Here is a 24,363-nt window from a genome sequence, read left to right on the forward strand (position 1 = left end):
GAACTGATAAAGCTGCTGCTGACGAGACATTTTTCCCTTTTTTTTCCTGTTTACTTGCTTTAAAACCATTTTTAGTGGCTTATGAAAAAAAATCTATAGGTATGCAAAACAAAAAGGCGCGTACACTGGCAGCGACATTCGAACCGGACAGCACGAACGTAGCTCGGACTCCGGAGTCACTGACAGTGACACGTCGTGCTACGGTGCTGTCATTTTCTGGAAGTGACATTAGATCGCGAGTCTGTCGCTACTTCCGAGCGTGAATTGTGCTGCCAACACGCGACAAGGCATCAAGTCGCGCCGATCTGTTATCTTCTAGTGCCTATCTTGAGGTAAGTTAAGGTGACGTTTGGATATCAACTGCAGCTGTATTGTAGTAGTGGCGTAGTTGTTGCCGCCGCTGGATAGAAATGATAGAATGAGTGACATTTGTCGCTGCATTACTGCCGTGATTATTTGGCTGATACTGTTACTGTACTGTTAACCAGCTGCAGTTAACATCCGATCAACAACTTTATGCTAATAGTGCAGGTTTGTCGTCAATAGTGCGAGAAATAAGGGAAATTAAACATATATACTAGTATCATTGAATGAAAAACTAATTTACCACGAAATTGTTACATTTTCATTGGACGTCTGGAGAAGGAAGACTGGAGAAAATCCCAAATAAAATTTTCAATAATCGTTTTCTCCTTGAGTGCCCAAATAGCAGCGGATTAACTAAAATCCGTTTTTCCACCGCCCGATGCCACGGCACATTTGTTTAGACAATTTCGTTCGGAAAAAGCAAACCCTCGGATAATTTATTCGGCAGATTTAATCCCTTTTGGGACTATTTTTGCCCGAGCGCTCCCGAGGAGCGGCGGAGGTGCCCGAATCGCGTGATTCGTGGGTATACGTCAGGGTTGTTATTTCGAGAGTTGGTTAAGGATGACGTTACACGTTGAACAGGGTATTTTATTATTTCTTAAATGTGACTGAATGTGATCGTTCGGTGTTAAAAATAATAAATACTTTTTTAAACCAATATCTGCTCTAATCCGTCACCTCAAATTTCTCAATTTTAATTTACGTGCGAATACGCCAGCAGCCATGTTGATACGTTACTTGATAATCAAGGAACACATAATAGAAGATCAATAAAAGCAGGATCCAGATTAAATAGAGTAGATGACGAGTTTTAAATAATCAGTTGTCAGTCCGGTATCAGTCGGTTGGTCAAGTTTGAGGATCACATGTCTGTATGGGACCCATTGCATTACAGTAATAACAATGTCAGAAATGGTAGTCAACGTCTGACAATCGCTTTCTACGCCGGAAACGCCCCTTATTAAATGGTACTTGAAGCTGTCTTGAAGTATGCAAGAAGTAAAATATTGCGTTCATGTATATGGTTGCTATACAATCTATGGTTTATAAAATGTAAGGAATCGAATGGTACCAATTTCTTATTTTTCATTTTGGAAGTTAAAAAAATGAATCTTTGAAGTCTTATATTTTTTATCATTTCCACATATGTTTTTGTCCAATTTAGTTATTAAGATAACTTAGTATTTTTTATCTATTTAACTAATGGCGCCTAATTAATATAATGGCAGCGAACGTTCCGAGAACTTTGATTCTAAATATTCTCATCTATATTTCTTCCTCATCGATTTTAATTTTAAATTTAATGCTTGATTGGATTTATAAAATAATTTGACCCACAACACATAGCCGGATAATTGTGGCTTTCCGATACTTACTAGTTCCATTGAGTACTTCTACTTTTTTAATTTCCTTTACTTTTTTGGTTCGAATTCATATCTATATATATTATATATTGGATATTTATTTCTTTTTATTGCATTATTTTATGGTAATTTTTCTTTCTATGTATATTCGTATCAATGTGTATTTAAAACTTGCATTTCATTAATTTCAGTGATTGTACACTTTTGTTTGTGTTTTTCATTCATTCATCGTTAGTTCTGTTCTACTCATTTCTTCAAAGGTTAACTGGAAGAGATCCCATACAGGGATAAGTTCGCCTTTATTGTATTTAATTTACTCTGTAACTGTGTTTTTAATTTCTATGTACAATAAATTATATACATACATACATTATACCTATAGCTCGATAGACACCCGAAAAACATAATTTCACTTTTTACTTAATCCCACCCGTAAAAACTATACATGATGTCGGATCACGCTTACCCAGGATTACCCGGGGCAAGTATACGCAATCCAAATAACATCCGAGGAGTGACGGCGGCCAGAAACATGTCGGATCCGCCTCTAGCGTTATTTACGCGTAATTGCTGGGTTGTAAGTCACTGGGGTATTTGGGGCTTCCTGTGTGGGTGTCTAAAACGCGCTCTGTTATATTCAACCGTTAAAAAGGAAAAACTACTGTTTAATTTGTTGTTATTAACAACTTAATATGTAGTTACTTATTGAGAAAAACTGATAAGATAAGCTTTTAATAGTATTTTATGCTACAGTTGTATAAGAAGGGTCAAAAAAGGCGAGTGGCGTGAGTTACAATGTGAGCCGGAGCCGAAGGCGTAGGCGAACATTGTAAAGGAATACGCCACGAGAATTTTTTGACCTACTTATACAACGTTGCATACAATATTTTTCCTACGAGTCAACAAAAATAAATGAAATAAATCTTAATTTAGGTAAACAAATTACAGCAAAAGTATATAGCCAAGACGCGCGAGCATACCTTGTTACGCGCCCGGCCCGCCCCGGGCCGCGGCCGGCCGGTCGGCGACACCTCCTCGTAACTCATGAGGCCCTGGTACTTGCTACTTGCTAAATTAATTTTTTGGACAGTTTTTTCTCAATTTTGGCCACCATAGCCTACGCAGACTAACAAGCAACGCTAAGCGGTCTTCGTAGTCTATGGGTGTTGCTATATTACGGGTGTCACATGGGTGTTTCTGACTTATGAAGTAATTATTTTTACTATGCAACCAAATGAATATTTTGTAAGTTGGCATCAATGCACTTAGTTTAAAACTGTATTCGTTTTGGTTTTTTTAGGTTGGTAGCCATTAATCGCAGTAACATTATAGCTTATAAAAGCACAAGAGCTTTTATGAGGAATAGACAATATAGACTTTTCTTGAAATATTTTATGTATGTTCTTATATTCGTGTTAATGAATGCATAAATGACAGATAACAGTAGAGGAGTAGGAAAAAGAAGTATAAAGGTTTGTTACAATTCGTACCTACGGGTCGTAGCAGAAAAAGTGGATAAGCGTGCCTGGTGTTAAAATGGTGGAGGACTGGCCTCCACCAATTCAAACTTACAACGTACATTTTGCTCGTACTTTTCTCTACAAGTATTGATGCGAACGAGACGCATGGGCGACTGACATTTAGATATCCTTTTGACGTCATAATGTATGTAGCTTGAATTGGCAGTAAAGTTTATTCTCCGATCATGGTCACGTCGCCTTCTTTGTTACTTCTGCTGTTAACTGTACCTATTGTTGTTTTTGCCATATCCTAGGTTTGAAATAACACATATGTGAACGAAATAAAGCCTCATGGTCTAGTTGCGGCCTTATAATTGCAGATCCAAACAAGCAAGTGAAGCAGGACCGTGTGTACTAGCTTTAAAAATATTAATATATATATTTACGTCAAAAACTGACAGTTTTTTTAAATATATACAGAATCAAAGAAAAGGAGAGCCACGTAATTATCTGTCTGCTGCAGTACAATTTTGAAGTCGAATCGTCACTGTCAAGCTAGACACTGATGGATACAGAAACACAATTTTATATTCTCCCCTGAGTTGGTTTTACATAACTTGCACGTTTTCCGGTGTCAAATTACATGGCATTTTTTTCTGGCTTTGGGATTATTATAAAACAAGCCAAGAAATGTGCAAGTATGTTTCAAAGGTTCAAATATAACCTCACCTTCTTTACTAACATAAATTTTGAATGAAGTCAAAGTCAAAATATTCTTTATTCAAATAGGCCTAGCAACAAGCACTTTTAAATCGTCAAATTTTACAAATATCATCTTAATCTAAATATCAGAGCAATTTATTGATGCAGTTATTATTGTTCTAAAAAAAACATTGAACTATTATATATATGGTAAACTTAATAATAAGAATTTCACAAAAGGATCGTCAAACATCAAAATTGTATAAAAATACTAGTCTAGAACCTTTCTAGAATAAAATCTAAATGTCAAAAAGAAGAAGTACCTCTGTTAGGTTTAGATGTTGTAAATATGCTTCTTATTCCATTCATCTAAATATTTAACTTGACCCTTTTACTAATTTTCTACTAGTATTTCAATATTCATCAATTTTTATTAAAATTAATGAGACACCGTTTCGTCTCGTCGTCGTCTAAATGTATATAAAAATAACCCGAATCTGTGACAATCATGGGGATAGAAAATAAGATAACGAAAATAATTTGACCAACTTAGTAGTCGAACCCTCGTGTCCGTTTGAATTTTCATCGTCCCCACGGACTAAAAATATAACAGACTTCTAAATCTCGACCACAAGTCGGCCTCCCACTAAATATTTGCCAACGTGATCAGTCGGGGGCGAAAGGGCGTCTGATAATCTCATCTAATTGAGTCTAATTTTAGAATATTTGATTATTGGGTTTCTGAGAATTATTTAGCGACGCTTAATGTAAAGATAAATCAGCGATTCTATTTCATTTGGCTTGTGATTTTAGGTGTTTTTATAAGATGTTGAGGCCGCATAAATCTAGATCTAAGTCTTGAATTGGTTGGTTGCTTTGAGGTTGTAACTAGGGTTGCCAACCGTCCCGCAATACGCGGGACGTCCCGTTTCTGGAGCCCTAAAATATGCGTCCCGCAAAAGGTCCGTGCGGGACGCCGATTGTCCCGTTTTCTGGCTAGACTAGATTATAAGCAATGAAACGGAGGTTGCACCAGCGCTTGACTTTAATTTGAAATCTTCAGGGATTGAACCGTTCTATATTAACCAATTTTCTTTAATGTTTATGTCATAAAATGTATAGTATATGCTAGTGTGCTATAAATGTTTAGAAAGTTACCTTGGTTGAATTGTTCATGCCTTTCAATACGTTGACGGCAAATAGGTATACCATTTCCCAGTTAGGCCGGGTGAAGGAGTCCCGCATTGTATACCCAAGTCCCGCAAATTGATCGCAAATGTACCGCAAAACTGTGCATTTAGGTTGGCAACCCTAGTTGTAACAAAAATATTTTTCATTTCGCATAACCTTTGTTCTAAAAAGTGTGCAAAAAGTTATACTTTTCCGCACTATACCATTTTACTAAGTACAATTTTTATTTTTTTTTGGATTTGTTATACAATTTCCATTCTGATATTTAACTTCCCATTCCATAAATAACGATACATTTACTTAAATGTTCAATTGAAAGTATCCTCTTAAAATACTATAAAAATATACTTAATCATGTTTTAAAAGAAACATGTATATTTTACTTTCCTCGTGTTCGAAATGAAAAGTAGAGTAGGTATTTAACTCGGGTTAAAGGCACCATTTCAGTCTCGAACTATCGCCGATCTCACTGCGTTCGAGTGCCTAACTACCTCGCCGGAAATAAGTGGCTTTCATCCCTTGGTTAACAATTTACTATTTACCCACTTATGTTTCATAAAGAAAAAATATATATATATATATAATTTTGATATTTTATCACCTCGAATTTTGCTAGAATGGCTAAAAGCTCTCATTATTAAAGGGTACCACGCCCGACCTTCTCTTCGATTATCTTTTTTAATGAACCCTACTAAAAGACGGGTTCTCATTAACGTTCCGAAATCAAATCATTAGCTTAGAACGACAGTTTCTACGTCAAAGGCGTCATTGTAATGTCCCTAGAGGGCATCAAAGTGAAATGGGAAGGATAAAGCGCTTTCTTATCTAACCGATTTACTCTCCGATCATCGTATATATTTTACTCAGATTCCGAACTCGAACTTTATCTTGTTCTCGAAAAGGTTGCTTTTAGGATAATGTAATCATCTGATGCGAGGTTGGGGAGTTAAGAGGCCGATCTGCCTGCGAGGCGATCGCTTCGTGGATTGGTTAAAAAGGAGAAATTTAACGTAATGCTGTTGAACTTTGGTGCAAGTTACGGATTGAGAGATGAGGGTTAGATCTAAGAAAAAATCAGGTTAGAAATTTATATCTTCGATATCGTACCCATGGGTTGTTAAAAGGAATTTACTTTGTACCTAGGATGGTGCATCATGTTTGGAAATCAATCAATTTATATTATTATTATATTTACTTATAGTCTGTATCTTTAGGTATTTAAAAAAAGGTAAACAAAATCTACCCTCAAATGGCTCCTTAAAGCAGTTGAGGGTAGATGAAAACATTACATGATCAAATAAAGTAGGTTTAAAGTCAGGTCGTTCAGTGACAGATCCAGGTGGTTTTGTATTTGGTTGGTTAACCAATAAATATTAAAACTACCCGAAAATGTACAAATTGTTTGTTTACCTTTTTTTAAATACCTAAAGATACAGACTATAGTTATAAATAATAAATAAATAATAAATAAATATTATAGGACATTAATACACAAATTGACTAAGTCCCACGGTAAGCTCAATAACTTGTGTTGCGGGTACTTAGACAACGATATATATATATATAATATATACATATTTATAAATACTTAAATACATAGAAAACATCCATGACTCAGGAACAAATATCCATGCTCATCACACGAATAAATGCCCTTACCAGGATTTGAACCCGGGACCATCGGCTTCATAAGCAGGGTCACTACCCACTAGGCCAGACCGGTCGTCAAGTTAGGTCATCATAAGTTCGGTCACAAAGATTATTACTGATAAAAAAGGTACAAATACCTTATTATTCATACTTATATATGGGTTCAAACTGTTCAAAGCTTATTTTATGCTGAATTACTTACAATATAACTTAACGTAATTTATTGGTCTCAGTTTTGCATAATTCTATGTAATAATCGAAAAAAGTTATAAAAAAAACAAGCACAAAATACGCGGCCTCTTCAAGGTGATTTTGATCCCTATTTATTTATTTTTCTTTTTTACATGTTTGAAGTATTTGACACATACTTTTGACAGATAACTAGAATTGTTTCATTCGCTACTATTGACGCAGACTGTACATGTTTTTTGCTAATATATTTCTATTTCTAAATATCAACCTCAAGTATAAACATCGCAAAGCTGGTGACGGAATAAAAAGAATTCTTTATATTGAGGGCCTTAGGCCCCTTAAGGCCTTTTCATCAGTTCGCGTCGACAAATTGGGTGCGACCGGATGATTTATGGCGAATAACAATTTATTACTTTCAGGAATACTTATCTCACTTATCCTTGTAACCAAAAATCACCTCTATTCCGAGCCAGGTACGACAGAGTTTTGCTTAAATAGTTTTTAGAGATAAGAGGTTGTGGAAGTATAGTAGAAAGTGTTGGATTGGCGAGCTCAGTCGTAATGACCCGGTTGTATCACGAATGTGGATTTCTTTTCCTTGACGTTTGATTGGTGATATGAATCGCTAGAATGGTTTGTTTCATATATGTATAGTGCAAGTGTTGATGATTGGACGTTTTGATGGTTGGTGACGGGAAATATTTATTTTTTTACAAGGGGGCAAAGTTATTGTTTAACTCCTGGTGCTAATATTGATACCCGAACAAGCGAAAGATTCCAAATTATAAAAGAGCAATCTTGAGCTTTGAGAGGGTTTCGAGGCACGAGAAAAAAAGGCAAGGGAAAACACAACTGTTAAATATTACAAATCTATTAAAAGTGGAAATAAATCACTTCTTGGGTGGGACTTGAACCGACGTTAATTTTTTCACTTTTAATTTATTTGTAAGCTGGCCATCTTTCGACACATTATTAAAACTTTTAGAACGCCATTTGTCTATGATCTTTATTATTTCACTGATATGTGTTAAATTTGTTAAATATTAAAAAGTGGCGCCATCTTACCGGACATCGGCTAAAGGTGGAGGCGCCATCTCGAAACGACGTTTGCCCTTTCATCTATTAGACACATTTTAACACATATCTGTGAAAGAATAAGGATCAAAGTCAAATGGCGTTCTAAAAGTTTTAATCATGTGTCGAAGGCAGTAAATTTACTGTGGCTACGAAATTTTCTTTGACAATCCACCTCTATTTCAAATTCTCTTCGGTGGTACTAAGTAAGCGTGATGCCAAGTGGAATCATTAGAGACTACTGGTTTCAAAGTAGTTTTTTTTCTCATATATTTTTAGTCTAAAATGTTCTGGCTTCATCTTTTTATTTAGAATATCTTTGTAATATTTACAATTGACAAGTACGATTTACGAAGTTTCTTAAGACTTTGTCATAATGATATGATAGTAACCCTGCCTACGAAGCCGATGGTCATGGGTTCGAATCCCGATAAGTATTTATTTGTGTGATGAACACAGATATTTGTCCCTGAGTCATGGGTGTTTTCTATGTATATAAGTGTGTATTTATCTGTATGTTTATATCGCCACCTTGTACCTATAGTACAAGCTATGATTAGTTTGGGGCTACGTCGATCTGTGTAATATGTCCCCCAATATTTATTTTATTTATTTACTTAATGCCACGAGTTCACAGAAATCATTAGAGATTAGTGGTTTCAAAGTAGTTTTTTTCTCATATATTTTTAGTGTAAAAGAGCGCTGGTCGCCTAGCGGTGAAAGCATGCGACTTGCAATCCGAAGGTCACGGGTTCAAACCCCGGCTCGTACCAATGAGTTTTTCGGAACTTATGTACGAAATATCATATACCAGTCGCTTTTCGGTGAAGGAAAACATCATGAGGAAACCGGACTAATCCCAACAAGGCATAGTTTACCCTCTGGGTTGGATGGACAGATGGCAGTCGCTTTCGTAAAAACTAGTGCCTACGCCAAATCTTGGGATTAGTTGTCAAGCGGGCCCCAGGCTCCCATGAGCCGTGGCAATATGCCAGGACAACGCGAGGAAGAAGAGATATATTTTTAGTGTATAACGTTTTTGGTTCATCTTTTTAATTAGGATATAATCATTTTTGTAATATTTACAACTGACAAGTACGATTTAGTTACTATTTAAATTAATTAATTTTAAAATGTTCAACTATAGTAAACAGATAACAGTTTTGAATTATTCACGGTTAGTTTCACTAGACTTAAATCGACTGGGAGGACCGTTAGCCGTAAACAAGATGCATATCATCATCATCATAATATCAGCCATAAGGAGTCCACTGCTGAACATAGGCCTCCCCCTTAGATCTCCACATGTACCGGTCGGAAGCGACCCACATCCAGCGTCTTCCGGCGACCTTAATAAGGTCGTCTGTCCATCTTGTGGGTGGTCGTCCTACGCTGCGCTTGCTAGTCCGTGGTCTCCGCTCGAGCACTTTTCGACCCCATCGGCCATCTTCTCTGCGTGCGATGTGGCCTGCCCATTGCCACTTCAGCGAAGATGCATATAACTGCGTCGAAATATCGGGAGCTCAAAAAAAATATAAAAGGTTTATATCCCGGTTTATATCCCGGTCGAAATAAGTCTAGTGATAGTGAACAGATACCCAATTTTGACTTGGGACTTGAGCAAAAAGAAAGTTTTTATAGTAATCGCGGTACGTTGGAACCAAGAATGAATACGCGTAAGCATCGTGTTCACTGCATTTTCCCTGGAAACGTGAACACTGCACTTTATGTTGCAACCCTCTTGCAGCTGAACATAGATATCCTCCGATAGATTACACATTACTGAGCATATGTGGTGCTCCCCCAACTGGTTGTTATATTATAAACCGTGGGCCCATATAACGCGACAGATCTGAATCATGCATTTCCTTAAGTCATAAGGTGCAAAAAATGTAATTTGACTTTTAGTCAAATTTGACAAACATTTTTCTGTATATGTGTGTTTTTTTTTGCACATGACACGATATTTACTTTTAGATCATGGAAAAAAAAAAACATTGCAACGAATAAGTAAAGTTTTTATTTTATTTAATGATACATTTTGAGAGTATCCTTTAAAATTGTAATGCCCGTCAGTAGGTGTGTAGGATCTAAACCAAGGCACATCTTGCATTATCTGGGCTGTCAAAGTCGCTGCTAAGTTATCTTGGTATGACTCTAGTATTGATATCCGCGGCGTGCAGCGTGTCTATCCGTAGCGGGTGGTTTGATTGAAGCAGACCGTAGCCCTATTCCTATGCTCCATCTGTCGTGGAAGTGATCTATGCAGTAAACTTACAGCGTTCACGGCATCTCAGAATAAAACCGGACTTTTTGCCTTAAACTTACACTGCATTATTCAAAAGTTCCGGGACAAGTCCGTGATTTAATATCGTAACTAGTCGGGTCCCAGCGCCATTTTTACGTTTTTTCACAAACTATTCTGATATAGTGTTTGTTTGCTGAAGTGGAAGCTTCGGTTACAAGTTTGGAATTGTTAAATTGTATTAAAAGTTTACTTGCGGCGTTCATGCATGATTTTTTAATGGGATTTAAAATGAGCGGTTAAGATGCAGGTTTAGAGTCTTGGGGGGACATGTTGTGTATATTTTATAAGGTTGGGTGAAACTTCCACACGGGTTTAGTATACTTTTCTATTCTAAAGATACTTACATGGTTATTTATGGAAATCTTGTTGTTTTCGTATACAATGGGGCTATACTATGAGTACCTACTTGTCCCAATTCGAAATTGGACATGTTAAAATATTATCGTCATGGTAACTGAGCATCAACCCTGAGCATAAACGTTGGCTCCAAAAGATCGGGCAGAGGTAAACCCCTTACGACCTGGATGTCCGTCATAAACAACGACCTTAAGAAAGCTCAAACAAATGTCTCGACGACCCAGAACAGATACGCCTGGCGAAGAATGACGAGGAGAGCCGACCCCAAATGACATGGGAAAAGGCTAGGCAAAGAAGAAGAAGAAGAGGTAACTGTTTGTGTTGAATTAATTACAAACTAAAGATTTTTCTCGAAGATGGACCTGACTTGAAAGCGATACATGACAGGCGGTCCGGTCGCATTGACATCGCGTCAGCATCTGATGATGTGTTACAACAAAATCCATGGAACTCTTCAACTATATATTTTGAATTTTAAATTTTTGTAGTACTCGTGCATCTGACAGGGTACAGGGTCATCAGCCATCGGTGTCTCGACGAACACGACATGTTTGTTCCGGCGGCTTTTCTGTCAGTACTTTTACTTGTTGGATGTGTGTATGTAAGTATACTATCATACGACAGCTGTACGATCATCAGCTATCGGCGTCTCGACGAACGGGACATGTGTGGTTTGGTCCGGTGGCTCTTCGGACATTACTTTTTGGCTATGTTAGTATAAGTACTTACACGACAGCTGTAGAGCCATAATTCATCAAATTAAATTTTGGTCATCAGCCATCGGCGTCTCGACGAACGAGACATGTTTGGTCCGGTGGTTCTTCGGGTTGTTACTTGAATCTGTTTGCTACGTTTTATACTTAGGTAGATATATATGTAAGTATACTTACACGACAGCTATAGGGTCATCGGCCATCGGCGTCTCGACGAACGAGACATGTTTGGTCCGGCGGCTCTTCGGGCGGTATTCGAGCTTGTTGGCACACCCCTTGTTCGCCTTCGTTCGCGCCTCAAAGATGACATGTGGGTGCTTCTGCTGGAACAAGGCCAAACATAGTGTTAACGGGTGGAAATATACTCTTAACCGTAGCAGATAAGGTTGTTTTTTGATCGTCTATGAAATCGGAAATCAGCCACGGGACACCCTGTACTTAACTGAACCTACTATGGGGAGGTATCTGATAGAACATGACGAAATATAATGTTACCATTAACATAATCATGAACTCTAGATCAAAGAAATTTGTTTTATACTCTTCATTTACATAATAGATATAGGTATTACTATAACTAGCTTAAATCTAAAACAGGCCCTTGAGGCATTGTATCAAGGATGCTGACGGCATTTTCTCGTTGTCTCGCAATATTGTGCGGGGAAGCCGTCACCAGTTACGCCAACCAAACGCTTCGCGATTTCTGCAAAAAACTTGTGCGCGCTGGGACCCCATGAACCTAGAGTTTCAACGCCAAATGGCTCAAAATGGTATTCTTTACCGAGCCTTTTATATTTATTACGTTTCAAAATGTCGGCACTTTCCGCCACTCCGTCCGCTTTTGCAGAAAATAAGGAAAGTTTTTGATTTTCACTATTTGTAGACGTTAAGGCGACGGGAGACGTTAACGTCTTACGGCGTTATTTATAAACGTCCGTCAAATCTAATGAACTGTTGATAATCGTTTGTCCCTATCCGTCATTTTGACATTTCTGTTTGTTAAAAAGAGAAAAAATCAACAGAGGTTTACTTTACAGAGGTAACTTTTAGTCAAGAGTAAGTATACAATTTCGTTACGATGATAAGGTTAGTTTGGACAATTTAAAAAGTAGATCTAAAAAAACAGGGTAGAATTTAACATAATATTTTATAGGTTTCAATTTTAATGATAAGGGTCTGGGACTAAACACTACAGTGGCCTTTATATTATGTACTTAATTGAATTTGAAAAGGCTTCAATGTTAATTAGAATCTTTTAAAAGTGTTTTAGTTGAGTACCTATAAAAGTGGATTTATTCGCATCGTAATTATATTTTTTATTAATGTCAATAATATTAAATATATGTTTTGTTTTAAAAAATGTTATGAAATAATTCAATTATTTAATGAACAAACATATATTAAATCATATATAATATGATTTAAATGTAAAATGTAACCTGTAAAATTTGCTTTTACCAATAAAGATCTGTATTCTGTATAGCTATTCAGTTTTTTAATAGCGCTATACAACATTCTATTATCAAGTTTGTCAATTAGGTTTTTTAAGATTTGCTGAAGATAAAATAGACAAGCTTTGAAGAAATAAATATTTTTATTAAAATTACCTACTCGTTTTAATATGATTTTGATTTTATTGAAATAAATCATAGCTCCTAACAAATTAAAGTCTCAATTAGTTAATTTATGTTGTATTTTGCAGTATGTATGTTCGATTCAAATCTTGCAAGCTAAATCTTCGATTGAGCTGAAACTTCATACATATGTGTATATTACAACTGACTTTAGCCATTCCGCCAAAAAAGTCGCGTGTGTACTCTAGATCTTTCACTGCCTACGCAGTTAAGCCGTGGAACGATCTACGGGTTGTCTACTTTTTATTTTATTTTATTATGATTGATTGCTCTCGTCCTACTTTTATGTGTATCCAGAATTCTCATATTGCTACTGTTAATATTGATTTGTCTTTCACGTGTTAGTGTTTGATCCTTTTGCATTTTCTTAAAGGTTAAAAAAAAAATATTATGGGACATTATTACACAAATTAAAAATAACCGTGAACTGAGAGATGCTAATTCGACTTAGGTTCATGTGGAAATACGATAGAGAGTAATTAATATGGGTCAATTTGTATATATTTTTAGTGCTCCGTGCAACACTTCGTTCACGGAACACTTATGGGATCACTTCTGACTTGCAAATTCGTTAGTTGCGTTTTTCTTAAATTATAAATTAAATTATAGGACATTATTGCACAAATTGACTAAGTCCCACAGTAAGCTCAATAAGGCTTGTGTTGAGGGTACTTAGACAATGATATATATAATATATAAATATTAATAAATACTTAAATACATAGAAAACACCCATGACTCAGGAACAAATATCCATGCTCATCACACGAATAAATGCCCGTACCAGGATTTGAACCCGGGACCATTGGCTTCGTAGGCAGGGTCACTACCCACTAGGCCAAAATGGTCGTCAACTGGTTAGCTGGAAGAGATCCCTTTTAGGGATAAGTTCGCCTTTGTACATAACATTTTTTTTTGTTTTGTTTTGTCTGTGTTATGTTAACCTGTTTATGTGCAATAAAGTGACATAGATACATACATACATACATACATATGTAAGTTGGGTGACAATGAAATATTATGGTACCATCGAGCTGATCTGACGATGGACACAGGAGGTGGCTGTGATTAAGCAACGCCACCTAATGTGTTTGGGTTTATTAGAATTGTATTTTTTATGATACAGGAGGCAAACGAGCAGACCGATCATCTGATGGTAAGCGATTAACGCCGCCCATGGACACCTACAACACCAGAGGGGTTGTAAGTGCGTTGCCGGCCTTTAAGATTTTAGTTGCCTGTTGAAAGAAAAGTACAGTCAGTGTTAAAATCTTGTATCAAAAATGTAATTTTTGACGAAAAACTTTTAGGATTCGATTTTTTCGATAGAATCGTCCATTTAGTAATATTTTCACCTTAAATCGGTCTAGGCATACTTCACTTTAAGCAGGGACTCCACTGATTTGCAACCAAAGACTTGCAACTTTGCAACGCTAATGGATTGCGTTGCGCCAAAACTGCAAAACTTTACGCTCATTAATTTTAAAATCCCCTAAAACTATTAAACTGTTCAGGATGAATAAACGGTTCTTGGATTTCGTGTAACGTAACAATAACAAAATGAATCTTAACATCTATGAAATGGAGCTCGGAATCGATTGTTGATTGACAGAATCTACTTATTAGGTACCTAACATACTTTTTCAATCTCAGTTATACATCGAAACAACAGCAAACGCAAACAACAACAACAACAACGATAACAAACGGCTTTCTGGCCTACTCGGTAGTGACCCTGAGGTCTCGAGTTCAAATCCCGATAAGGGCATTTATTTGTTTGTGTATTACGAATATTTGTTCCTGAGTTTTGGCCGTTTCTAATGTAAATATATCTATACGCATTTATCTATACATATAACAATGTATATCATTGCCCAGTATACCCATGGTACAGGCTATGCTTCGTTTGGAGCTAGATCAGTTGTTTGTTATGTATATATATAAGTATATATTTATTTCTCTATGTATATATATCGTCGCCTAATACCCTATAGTACAATATTTGTTTAGGCTTGGGGCTAGGTCGATCCGTGTAAGATTGTCCCCAAATATCTATTTATTTATTAACCAAAAATACTTTTTTATTCCTGTTATAGCAAGAACTATAGCAAACGAACCATAAATAATAATCAATGAATACTAAAAAGCTCTATTAAACAGTACAAAAGCCACATTACTGCTGTTAATCTGTTCGTATTACTTCCAGTCTACGAATCACACAAATTGACGTACTTAATCACTTATTTACGAAAGTGACACTAGAGGGCGCCCTCTGTATAACTGATAGGAACGTCTATTGATAGTTTACTTGATTTTTTTATGATATAGGAGGCAAACGAGCAGACGAATCACTTGATGGTAAGCAATAACGTGGCCATCATCGTTGCCCATGAACACCTGAAGAGGTAAAATTAATGAAAAATTCGTATTTGAGAGGTAATTATATACGCATAAAGTAAGGTCGTATTATTTTCGTCGAGTTACAGAGGTTTGTTGATAAATATATTCGAGATATAAGAATATCAAATATTTTTTAAAATATGTCAAATTTCAGTTTTCGAGTTATGGAGGTTAAATTTTTACGGAATAGCCGTGAAGGGAATCGTCGGTTACTTTGTATTAATGAGGTTAAATATTTTAAATTATGATGACCGGTCTGACCTTGATCCTGCCTATGAAGCCGATGGTCCTGGGATCGAATTCCGGTAAGGGCATGTATTTTTGTTTGATTGGAACAGGTATGTGTTCCTGAGTCATGGATGTTATCTATGTATTTAAGTATTTGTATATTATATATATCGTTGCCTGAGTCAGTACCAACAGCACAAGCCTTCTTGAGCTTATCGTGGGACTTAGTCAATTTGTGTAAGAATGTCCCTATAACATGTATCTAATATTTAATATTATTGCTTTGATAACATATTAAGATATTTTATTATTCAAGTAGGTATATTACAATGCGTTTATGAACACCAAATAAAGCTACACCGGCTCTAATCCTACACCTCTGACCCGAGAAGATTTAAATCCCCCCTCAACTGGAGGAGAGTATCCCAATATGGACCGGCAAGAAACTCGGCGGGACATATCTTTTCAAAGTATTACATCTTAAATAAGAAAAAATACAATTTAGATTACTATAGAAATCATGAAATTACATACAATAGCTACTTTTCTTTATATCAAATCAGTCTCTTCAGAAAACAAATCGAATTCTTAAAAAAGTAAAAGAGAAATAAAATTAATAAAGAAATGAAAATATACATTACATAAATCTGACTGATTGCTATACCTACATAAAATATTTGATGTGCTTTCTTACCTGAGCTGTGTCACCTATAATTCTCCACATACAATGATTTTAATTGCTACTTGTTTTTACAGTTTCTGGTTTGGACCATGCATGTTAGTCTGTCAAGTAGTCCTCGACTCTATAATAAGCCTTTAACATCAACGACTTTTTTAAGTAATTCTTAAGAGCTGGCAAAGGTAATCTTAAAGCATCGTCAGGTTAACTTGTTATAAAAATGAATGCATTGCCCAACGAATGACTTTTGTACTTTGCGGACACGAAACTTACTGTACTGTGAGTGTACCTACTGTAGGTTTTGGCTTTTGAAGGGACGGGTTATTTCGTGTTAACGAGGATCTCGTTTTATCGAGTTTCGAGTTGGCGAGGTACCACTGTAATAATGTAAGTTCAAATTGGCCTCTATACCCAATTACAGCCCGCGCCTTACTGAAGTGCCTTCACGCTCACGTCCTCTCACAATTCTTTAAACTTGAAAGGACAACATGGCCAACACATTCGATTGGCTACATTGATGGACTGAGCGCGACATGTTCGGGCTTAATGATGCAATAAAATACGTCGTGAACGTGAGTTGAGAGCCAATAGGTACCATTCAGCATGTTGGTAAGCTTAACAACCAGTAAATCTTGAGAGTTGATTTTGTACAGTCTTTTATGAGCGCAGGTGTCATGTTATGCTGGGTATATGAATGTTGGTGTCCTGCGGTGTTACTAGAATGTGGATGATAATAAATATCTGGGGACAATCTTGTACAAATCGACTTTGTCCCGAACTAAGCTCTGCACTTTTATGGGTTAAGAGACGATACACTATACTATGTGTATATAAATGGCAGAAAATGGTAATATGTAAATACATACATAATATATTTGTAATTCTTGTTTGCAATTTATTAGTTATGACACTTATACGTTCCACGTTTCTAAACGCTTCTCACTGGACCCACCTTTAACCTTACTATGAGTCACTGATTTATTCATTAGCGTCTAACGTCTCGCTCGCACTAATATACCAGTACGAACGAGATGCATAGAAAGTTAGTTACGCACACGCTAATGAATGTGTCATTGACACTGTTCGTGGTAGTCGAGGTAAGGGTACTTGCCATTTTTTTTGGCCCTATGATTGACTGGTAGAGAATACCATGAGGCATTAAGTCTACTATTTGTACCTTTTTTGATGTGCAATAAAGTTTAACGCATATTTGCTTTTTTAAATTGTAATTTTAGATCGAAAATAAGACAGTTTTTATTGTGCGTATATTTACATTTGTAGGTGAGACCTGTTCCATGAATACCTAAAGATATAACTTAATTATGCATATACAGCTATGTGCCATAACTAAAGGCACACACAAAATAGGCGTTGTAAAGTAACAAATAAGTACCTAATATTTGTTAAAAGTAACAAATTAATATGTGCATGCTTTCGAAAATAATTACGGACACATTAAACTTTTTCTGACGGACACGGCTTGGATTTAATTCCGTGGCGGCTCGCACGGACTTTTTCTAAAAAAACCGCTGCGGTGGCAGCACTGCGCAACATGGCGGGTCGTAATAAAAAATGGCGTCAATTTAGAGGGCAAACGCGGTAAATTGGATATTTCTCACCGCTGCATCGTACGGGTCACGGCTTTTTGTTTGAGTGTTCAAAACAGGCGGTTAGAAGAGATTTTTGCTTTGTTGTCATAAGAATTAAGGCTGTAGCTGAAGAATAAAGTTTCAAAGAGTTTATTTGTCAAAATAGGTAAGTTATAGGATATTAAATAAATATTTCAGTATCACTATGTCGTGCCTATTGGCATACTAAATCAATAAGAATACAGAGTGTGTATCTATTGTAGCCTCCATTTTAATTTAATTACTAATGCCCGTTGAATCTGTAGAATTTCATATTCTTTGGCCGTAATGCTCTGTACCCTTAACACTCCGATGCCGCCCTAAATAGGTAAATACTTATTTTTTACATAGTGGTCCACAGGAACAGATCTAATTTTTAATATCTACTCACAAACAAACAATGATAGTAGAACGGGGTTATTTCATGCAATAAAACTTAATGAGTTAATTAGATAGATAATCTCAATATACCTAATAAGTATATTACTGACGGGGACATTTGGACGATAGTTAAGAATAGGATCAGTAATACTCATATATTTAATTTACGGTTAGATTTTTTTGTGGTCATCTGTATCGAATTAGATACAGAGAGGTTATAAGAAACTACTATGTTTAGATAAAATTGTACAAAACAATCGCTATCGATTACTTTCACTTGACTGATGCAGTTGACAACAATTTATTTGTATGTACAACGTAATTTTTTTTATTTATCTCATAAACATACGTAGTATTTTTAGTCTATTTGCCTAGCAACAGGTAGCAGTTTAAAAACCAAACTATTCGAAATAAAAATTGAATTACGCTATAAAAGTTTCCGCGCCATTTGTGCTCTCATTAATATCTGTAACGCTTGAAACGGGACGGTCCTGACCGATCGATGGCCACACTACTGGGAGCCAACTAGGAGCAGTATTCTGATTTTTAAATTTATTTAAGTTTTGATATTATTTTGAAACGACTTTAACACGACTCGCAGTGCATTTTATGTGCACCAGTCAGGGTGAGCGATTGTTGAAATCGTATCATAAAAAAATAATTATTATAAAAAAAAAAACCCGACTGCACACTTAAAAGAGGAAAACAAGCCCCACAAGAATAATGTGGGGCTTATGGTAAGTATCACACGCAGCAGACACACTAGGGACAATAGGGTGTACGTCCAATAGGGTTGTTGACTGTATTATAATATATGATGGTAAACTTGAAGCCGCATCGGTCGTTTGGAACCCGCATGAGAGCAAGTACGTCTTGCTTCTGGAAAAAATCCAGAAAGCCTTTCTGCGATTCTTATACAAAAAGGTTTACGGGTATTACCTATATTTGTACCCATCAAAGTTCCTGCTTGGCGTTTTAGGGTTTAATTCCTTAGAGGTGAGGCGTAACTACGGGCTATTGAGTACCTACTGTATGTAATGTCTTACGGGGGAACTCGGACTGCCCACTGGTTGCACAGCTCGTACGCCTGTTCGTTCCATCTGTGGCTAAGGTCCAATTTAATTTCCGACCACGAAGTCGTCACCTATTAGCAGTGCCTAAAACACACACTATATCCCATGGCAAATCAGCACTCCTCCGCGCTCTACAATATATTAACGTGCTCCTCGCATCAGTATCAGAATGTGATGTATTTGCAAGTAGTTAGATGGATCTGTGTAAAGAATATATGAAGTTCTGTGAGTCAATGGATAAGCGAGAATCTTCTGTCTTGTATTAGTCTTCGTTCTTACATTTGTTCTGTTTTTCCTTTCTAGACTGTATCATGTACCAAGGTTGTATAAATACTGTCTATTATAAATTTCACAGTGTATTGTAATGCTGTGTAAATTTTTTGAATAAAAAAAAATTGTTTAGTATGTATTTGTATAGTTGCTGTGATACCTCTGTATATCTATTATGTATAAATAAAGATTTGATATTATAAACAATGACACTTTTGATATTGAAAGATTATATCCATAAGCAATCCAGATCACATTCATAACCAATCAGAATACGCTTCTAGGAGTACGCTTTTAGTTGTACATGTTTAAGCTCAAGTTTTGCAGTGCTTTCAGCAGTTTGGTTTGTGTGTTGTGGACAGAGTCACCGCAACCATGAATTCATGCTAATTCGACTTAGGTTCATGTGGAAATACGATAGAGAGCAATTAAAATGGGTCAATTTGTATATATTTTTAGTGCTCCGTGCAACACTTCGTTCACGGAACACTTATGGGATCACTTCTGACTTGCAAATTCGTTAGTTGCGTTTTTGCGCGCGGAGTTGCGCGTTTATGTCTACAATTTTGTCTACTGTCACTTACCAATTTTCATTAATTTAGGTTTTATATTAAGAAAAAAGATGACTAGTAGAAAAAATATTGTAAACAATAGTGATATAATCAAGCTTTCAATCTCGAACCGTACTTAGGCAACTCAGCAAGCTTCGTTGCTTAAACAAGGTACTCGACTGAAAGTTCTGTATTATATTACTTACTTACTTACTTACTTACTTACTCCGTTGGCTCAGCGACCCAAAATGAGACTTGGCCTCCGACACAAGACAGCGCCACTTTTCTCGGTCCTGTGCGACCTCTCGCCAATTGTCGACTCGTAGCTCGCGCAGATCCGCCTCCACCATGTCGCTCCAGCGATACCTAGGGCGTCCGACAGGACGTCCCCCTGCTAGGCGACCCAGGCACGCTCTTTTTACGTACCGATCTTCGTCCATTCTCTCAAGGTGGTCCAACTAACGGAGTCTGTGGGCTTTACTTTCTCCCATGATGTTAGGTTCAGCCACTAGGTCTTCAATCTCACGATACGATAGGTATTATATCACGATTGTATAATATACTATAAACATTACAATACACGCTATTCATAGCACACCCTGTTATTGAGCTGAGACAAGCGTCTTCACTTTGATTTTAATAGGCAACCAGGAATGGCAGCCATTTGACGTCAGCTGAGATTGGCTGTCGAAACCAGGCGCGGTCAGGAGAATCTTAATCGATGTAGTTGTGTTTATAATTGTTGGGGTTACGAGGTTCAAAGTAAAGTCAGCAGAAGTAGTATTTTGATGTGCTCAAAATGAACTAGTTCTTATTTTGTTAACAATAAAACGATCATTTTGAATTTAAGTTATTTAAGCAGAGCTTTAACAAAATGGGTACTATTTAATAAACTGAAATAGATGGTTATAAAGTCATGATGATATAAAGAAAAAGTGACCAGTGGCCGGCCTACGCATCTGGTCACTTTTTATTTAATATATAACAACTATTTCAGGTTATAATTTATGTTTGTATGTCGCGTTTTTTTTTGAAGTCGCGGGAAAAAAACGCCAGATAACCGAGCTATCCCTAACAAAACATAGATTTTTTTCTAAATTGGAAGGCAGGTGACAATCACTTTCCAAAAAATGAAAAAAATATATCGAGCTTTTTCGATATATAACTAAGACATACTGAGATGAATATAAGAGGGAAAGGGAAGGGAGACAATTGAAACATATTTAACTTTACATTACTGAGCTTTTATCTCGCCTCTTATAACGCGAAAACACCCTGCAACACTGCAACTATTATTTATTTAAACCACCCATTCAACCGACGGGTATGATTCATATTTTTAATACAATGCCGTTTTAGTTTCATTGGCTCCCTAACGGCACTAACGTTAGCCATCCATGGATCGTAAGCGTATATGAATTTACTTTTATACCCTCTAACCCCGGCACGAATGCGGTGCACCTACGACGATTTATGAAGAAATATTATTCCCTTAATATTGTATTTCGTATAAAACGCCTCTGGTGGATGCTGCCAAAGATATATTTACGAGTCACCTGGTTCTTACTCCGTCCTGTTAGAGTTTACTTTAGGTTGATCCGGGCGTAGTGGAGGCGTGTGAAATACGTAGGATTTTGTGAGGCATTTGAAATTTGTGAGTTTCCCCGTCGCCCGAAACGTTTAAGATTTATTTCGCTGCTTATTGCTATGCTGATTGAAGAGTTATATAAAGTGCGTTGAGTGGACATTGCAGAGTTTTTCTCGTTATATTGGAATATATTTGAGAGCTACGGGGAAATAATTTTGTTAAAGGTTTTCCGGTTGGGTATTTAAGACGTTTTTCGGGTACGTAATCATTCTAACGACGCTTTTACGCCGACAAGGAGAAATAAAATGAAGCAGAAAAAACTGTAATAAGTAAATAACATAATCTGCAGGAAATAAAAGATATCTGTCTTTTAAATACCTTTATCAGCGATCGTATAGTACTCACACCCCAAGTCTTATTTATGCTTACTGTGGGACTAGGTCGGTTTCTCTAAGATTGTCCAGTATTCATTAAAAAACTGGACAAGTGCGAGTCGGAATCGCCCACCGAGGGTACCATACTATTTAGTATTTGTTGTTATAGAGGCATCAGAAATACATCATTTGTGAAAATATCAACTGTTCATGACGGTCACGGCTCATGAGGTACAGCCTGGTGACAGACGGACAGACTGACGGACGGACAGCGAAATTTTAGTAATAGGGTCCCGTTTTACTCTTTGGGTACGGAACCTTAAAATGAGATTTTATTCCTATAGTTCTTATTATTTAATATCACATTACTTTCGTGTTTGTTTAGACCTATAAGCTGAATAAAGAAACAACGCGTATTAACACTGTTCTAGCACTATAAAATTCTTAGGAAATACATATTAGAAAAGAAAACATAAGTACAGTTATGGTATCTAGACCTACAGAGGTAAGTGCAATAATATTGCAAAACAAACCGCGCAAATAATAAATGATTTGATTTATTTTTGCACGCTTTTTTTTGTGTATGTAGAATAAAATGAAAAATAATGAAGAGTTCATTGCGGAAATTCAAAAAATAACTGGAGGCGGATTTTTCAACACTCTATTTCGTCACTCGAAAATCTCTGGATGCTAAATGCTTTTTTCGAAATACGACCCATAGAAATTGGGAATAAAGTTACAATTCTACTGGTAGACTTTAAATGCCCAGCAGTGGAGGATTGAAGGGAGCCAAACGCAATCCAGCGCTCGAAATTAAAACAAGTGCGAGTCGGACTCGCCCATGAAGGGTTCCGTACTATTTATGACGTATTAAAAAAACTACTTACTAGATCTGGTTCAAACCAATTTTCGTTGGAAGTTTGCATGGTAATGTATATCATATATTTTTTTTAGATTTTTTTCAAGGGGCACACTTTTTTTCACTTTGGAAGTGTCTCTCGCGCAAACTATTCAGTTTAGAAAAAAATGATATTAGAAACCTAAATATCATTTTTGAAGACCTATCCTTAGATACCTCACACGTATGGGTTTGATGAAAAAAAAAATTTTTTTAAATTTTTATGACGTATTAAAAAAAAACTACTTACTAGATCTCGTTCGAACCAATTTTCGGTGGAAGTTTGCATGGCAATGTATATCATATATTTTTTTTAGATTTTTCATTCTGTTATTTTAGAAGTTACGGGGGGGGGACACACTTTTTACCACTTTGGAAGTGTCTCTCGCGCAAACTATTCAGTTTAGAAAAAAATGATATTAGAAACCTCAATATCATTTTTAAAGACCTATCCATAGATACCCCACACGTATGGGTTTGATGAAAAAAGATTTTTTGAGTTTCAGTTCTAAGTATGGGGAACCCCCAAAATTTATTGTTTTTTTTTCTATTTTTGTGTAAACATCATAATGCGGTTCATAGAATACATCTACTTACCAAGTTTGAACAGTATAGCTTTTATAGTTTCGGAAAAAAGTGGCTGTGACAGAATCGGACAGACAGACGGACATGACGAATCTATAAGGGTTCCGTTTTTTGCCATTTGGCTACGGAACCCTAAAAAGGCCCCTAACTTTAAGTAATAAAAATAATGTAGCTCAATATCCTGCAACCGATTTTGTAACTTCAACACATAGTTCACAAGTCCCATTTTTCGTGTAACTAGTAACAATAAATTTAGTTACTGTTATGCAAACATTTCCTTCAGTGTAAACCTAGAATTAAGTTTCTGTCAGATATTTTTCCGCTTTTCGATCTGAAAGATATTGCAAGTGACGGTACTTATCTACTTGTTTTCTCGCTTTGGAGCAGCGTCGGGCCAAAATGAAGCAAGTTGAGTAACAATGTAAGTTTCTGTGATTCCAGTAAACACGTAACGTGGAACAATATCTCAGCGGGATAAGTTCAAGCGGTCCGAATACAGGTGCAAGTCTAATTGCCATAGTTAATAGTAATTATCAGCTATATATATATATAACTATTTAGAGAATTTAACTAGTTTGAGAGCGAGTGCTTGACACGCTGACATTTACCGTATTCTTTTAATCTTTAAATACCTTGCTCGACGCCTGATTTTCTTTTAAACTTTTTATTCAATGTGATTTGTTCTCTTTGCGTT

General features: G+C 36.4%; 1 protein-coding gene across 11 annotated transcripts in view; it reads right to left on the reverse strand.

Annotated features, from left to right (window-relative positions):
- Positions 1 to 24,363, reverse strand: part of LOC133521066 (disintegrin and metalloproteinase domain-containing protein 11) — an 813,047-nt gene that overhangs the window by 69,340 nt on the left and 719,344 nt on the right. For all 11 annotated transcript variants that reach the window (XM_061855801.1, XM_061855805.1, XM_061855799.1 and 8 more), the window contains one exon: positions 11,558 to 11,700. In XM_061855801.1, the coding sequence (XP_061711785.1) occupies positions 11,558 to 11,700 (143 nt within the window). The remainder of the gene's footprint in view (positions 1 to 11,557; positions 11,701 to 24,363) is intronic.

Source organism: Cydia pomonella, chromosome 9 (assembly GCF_033807575.1).
Source record: "Cydia pomonella isolate Wapato2018A chromosome 9, ilCydPomo1, whole genome shotgun sequence".
Classification (NCBI taxonomy): Eukaryota; Metazoa; Arthropoda; class Insecta; order Lepidoptera; family Tortricidae; genus Cydia; species Cydia pomonella.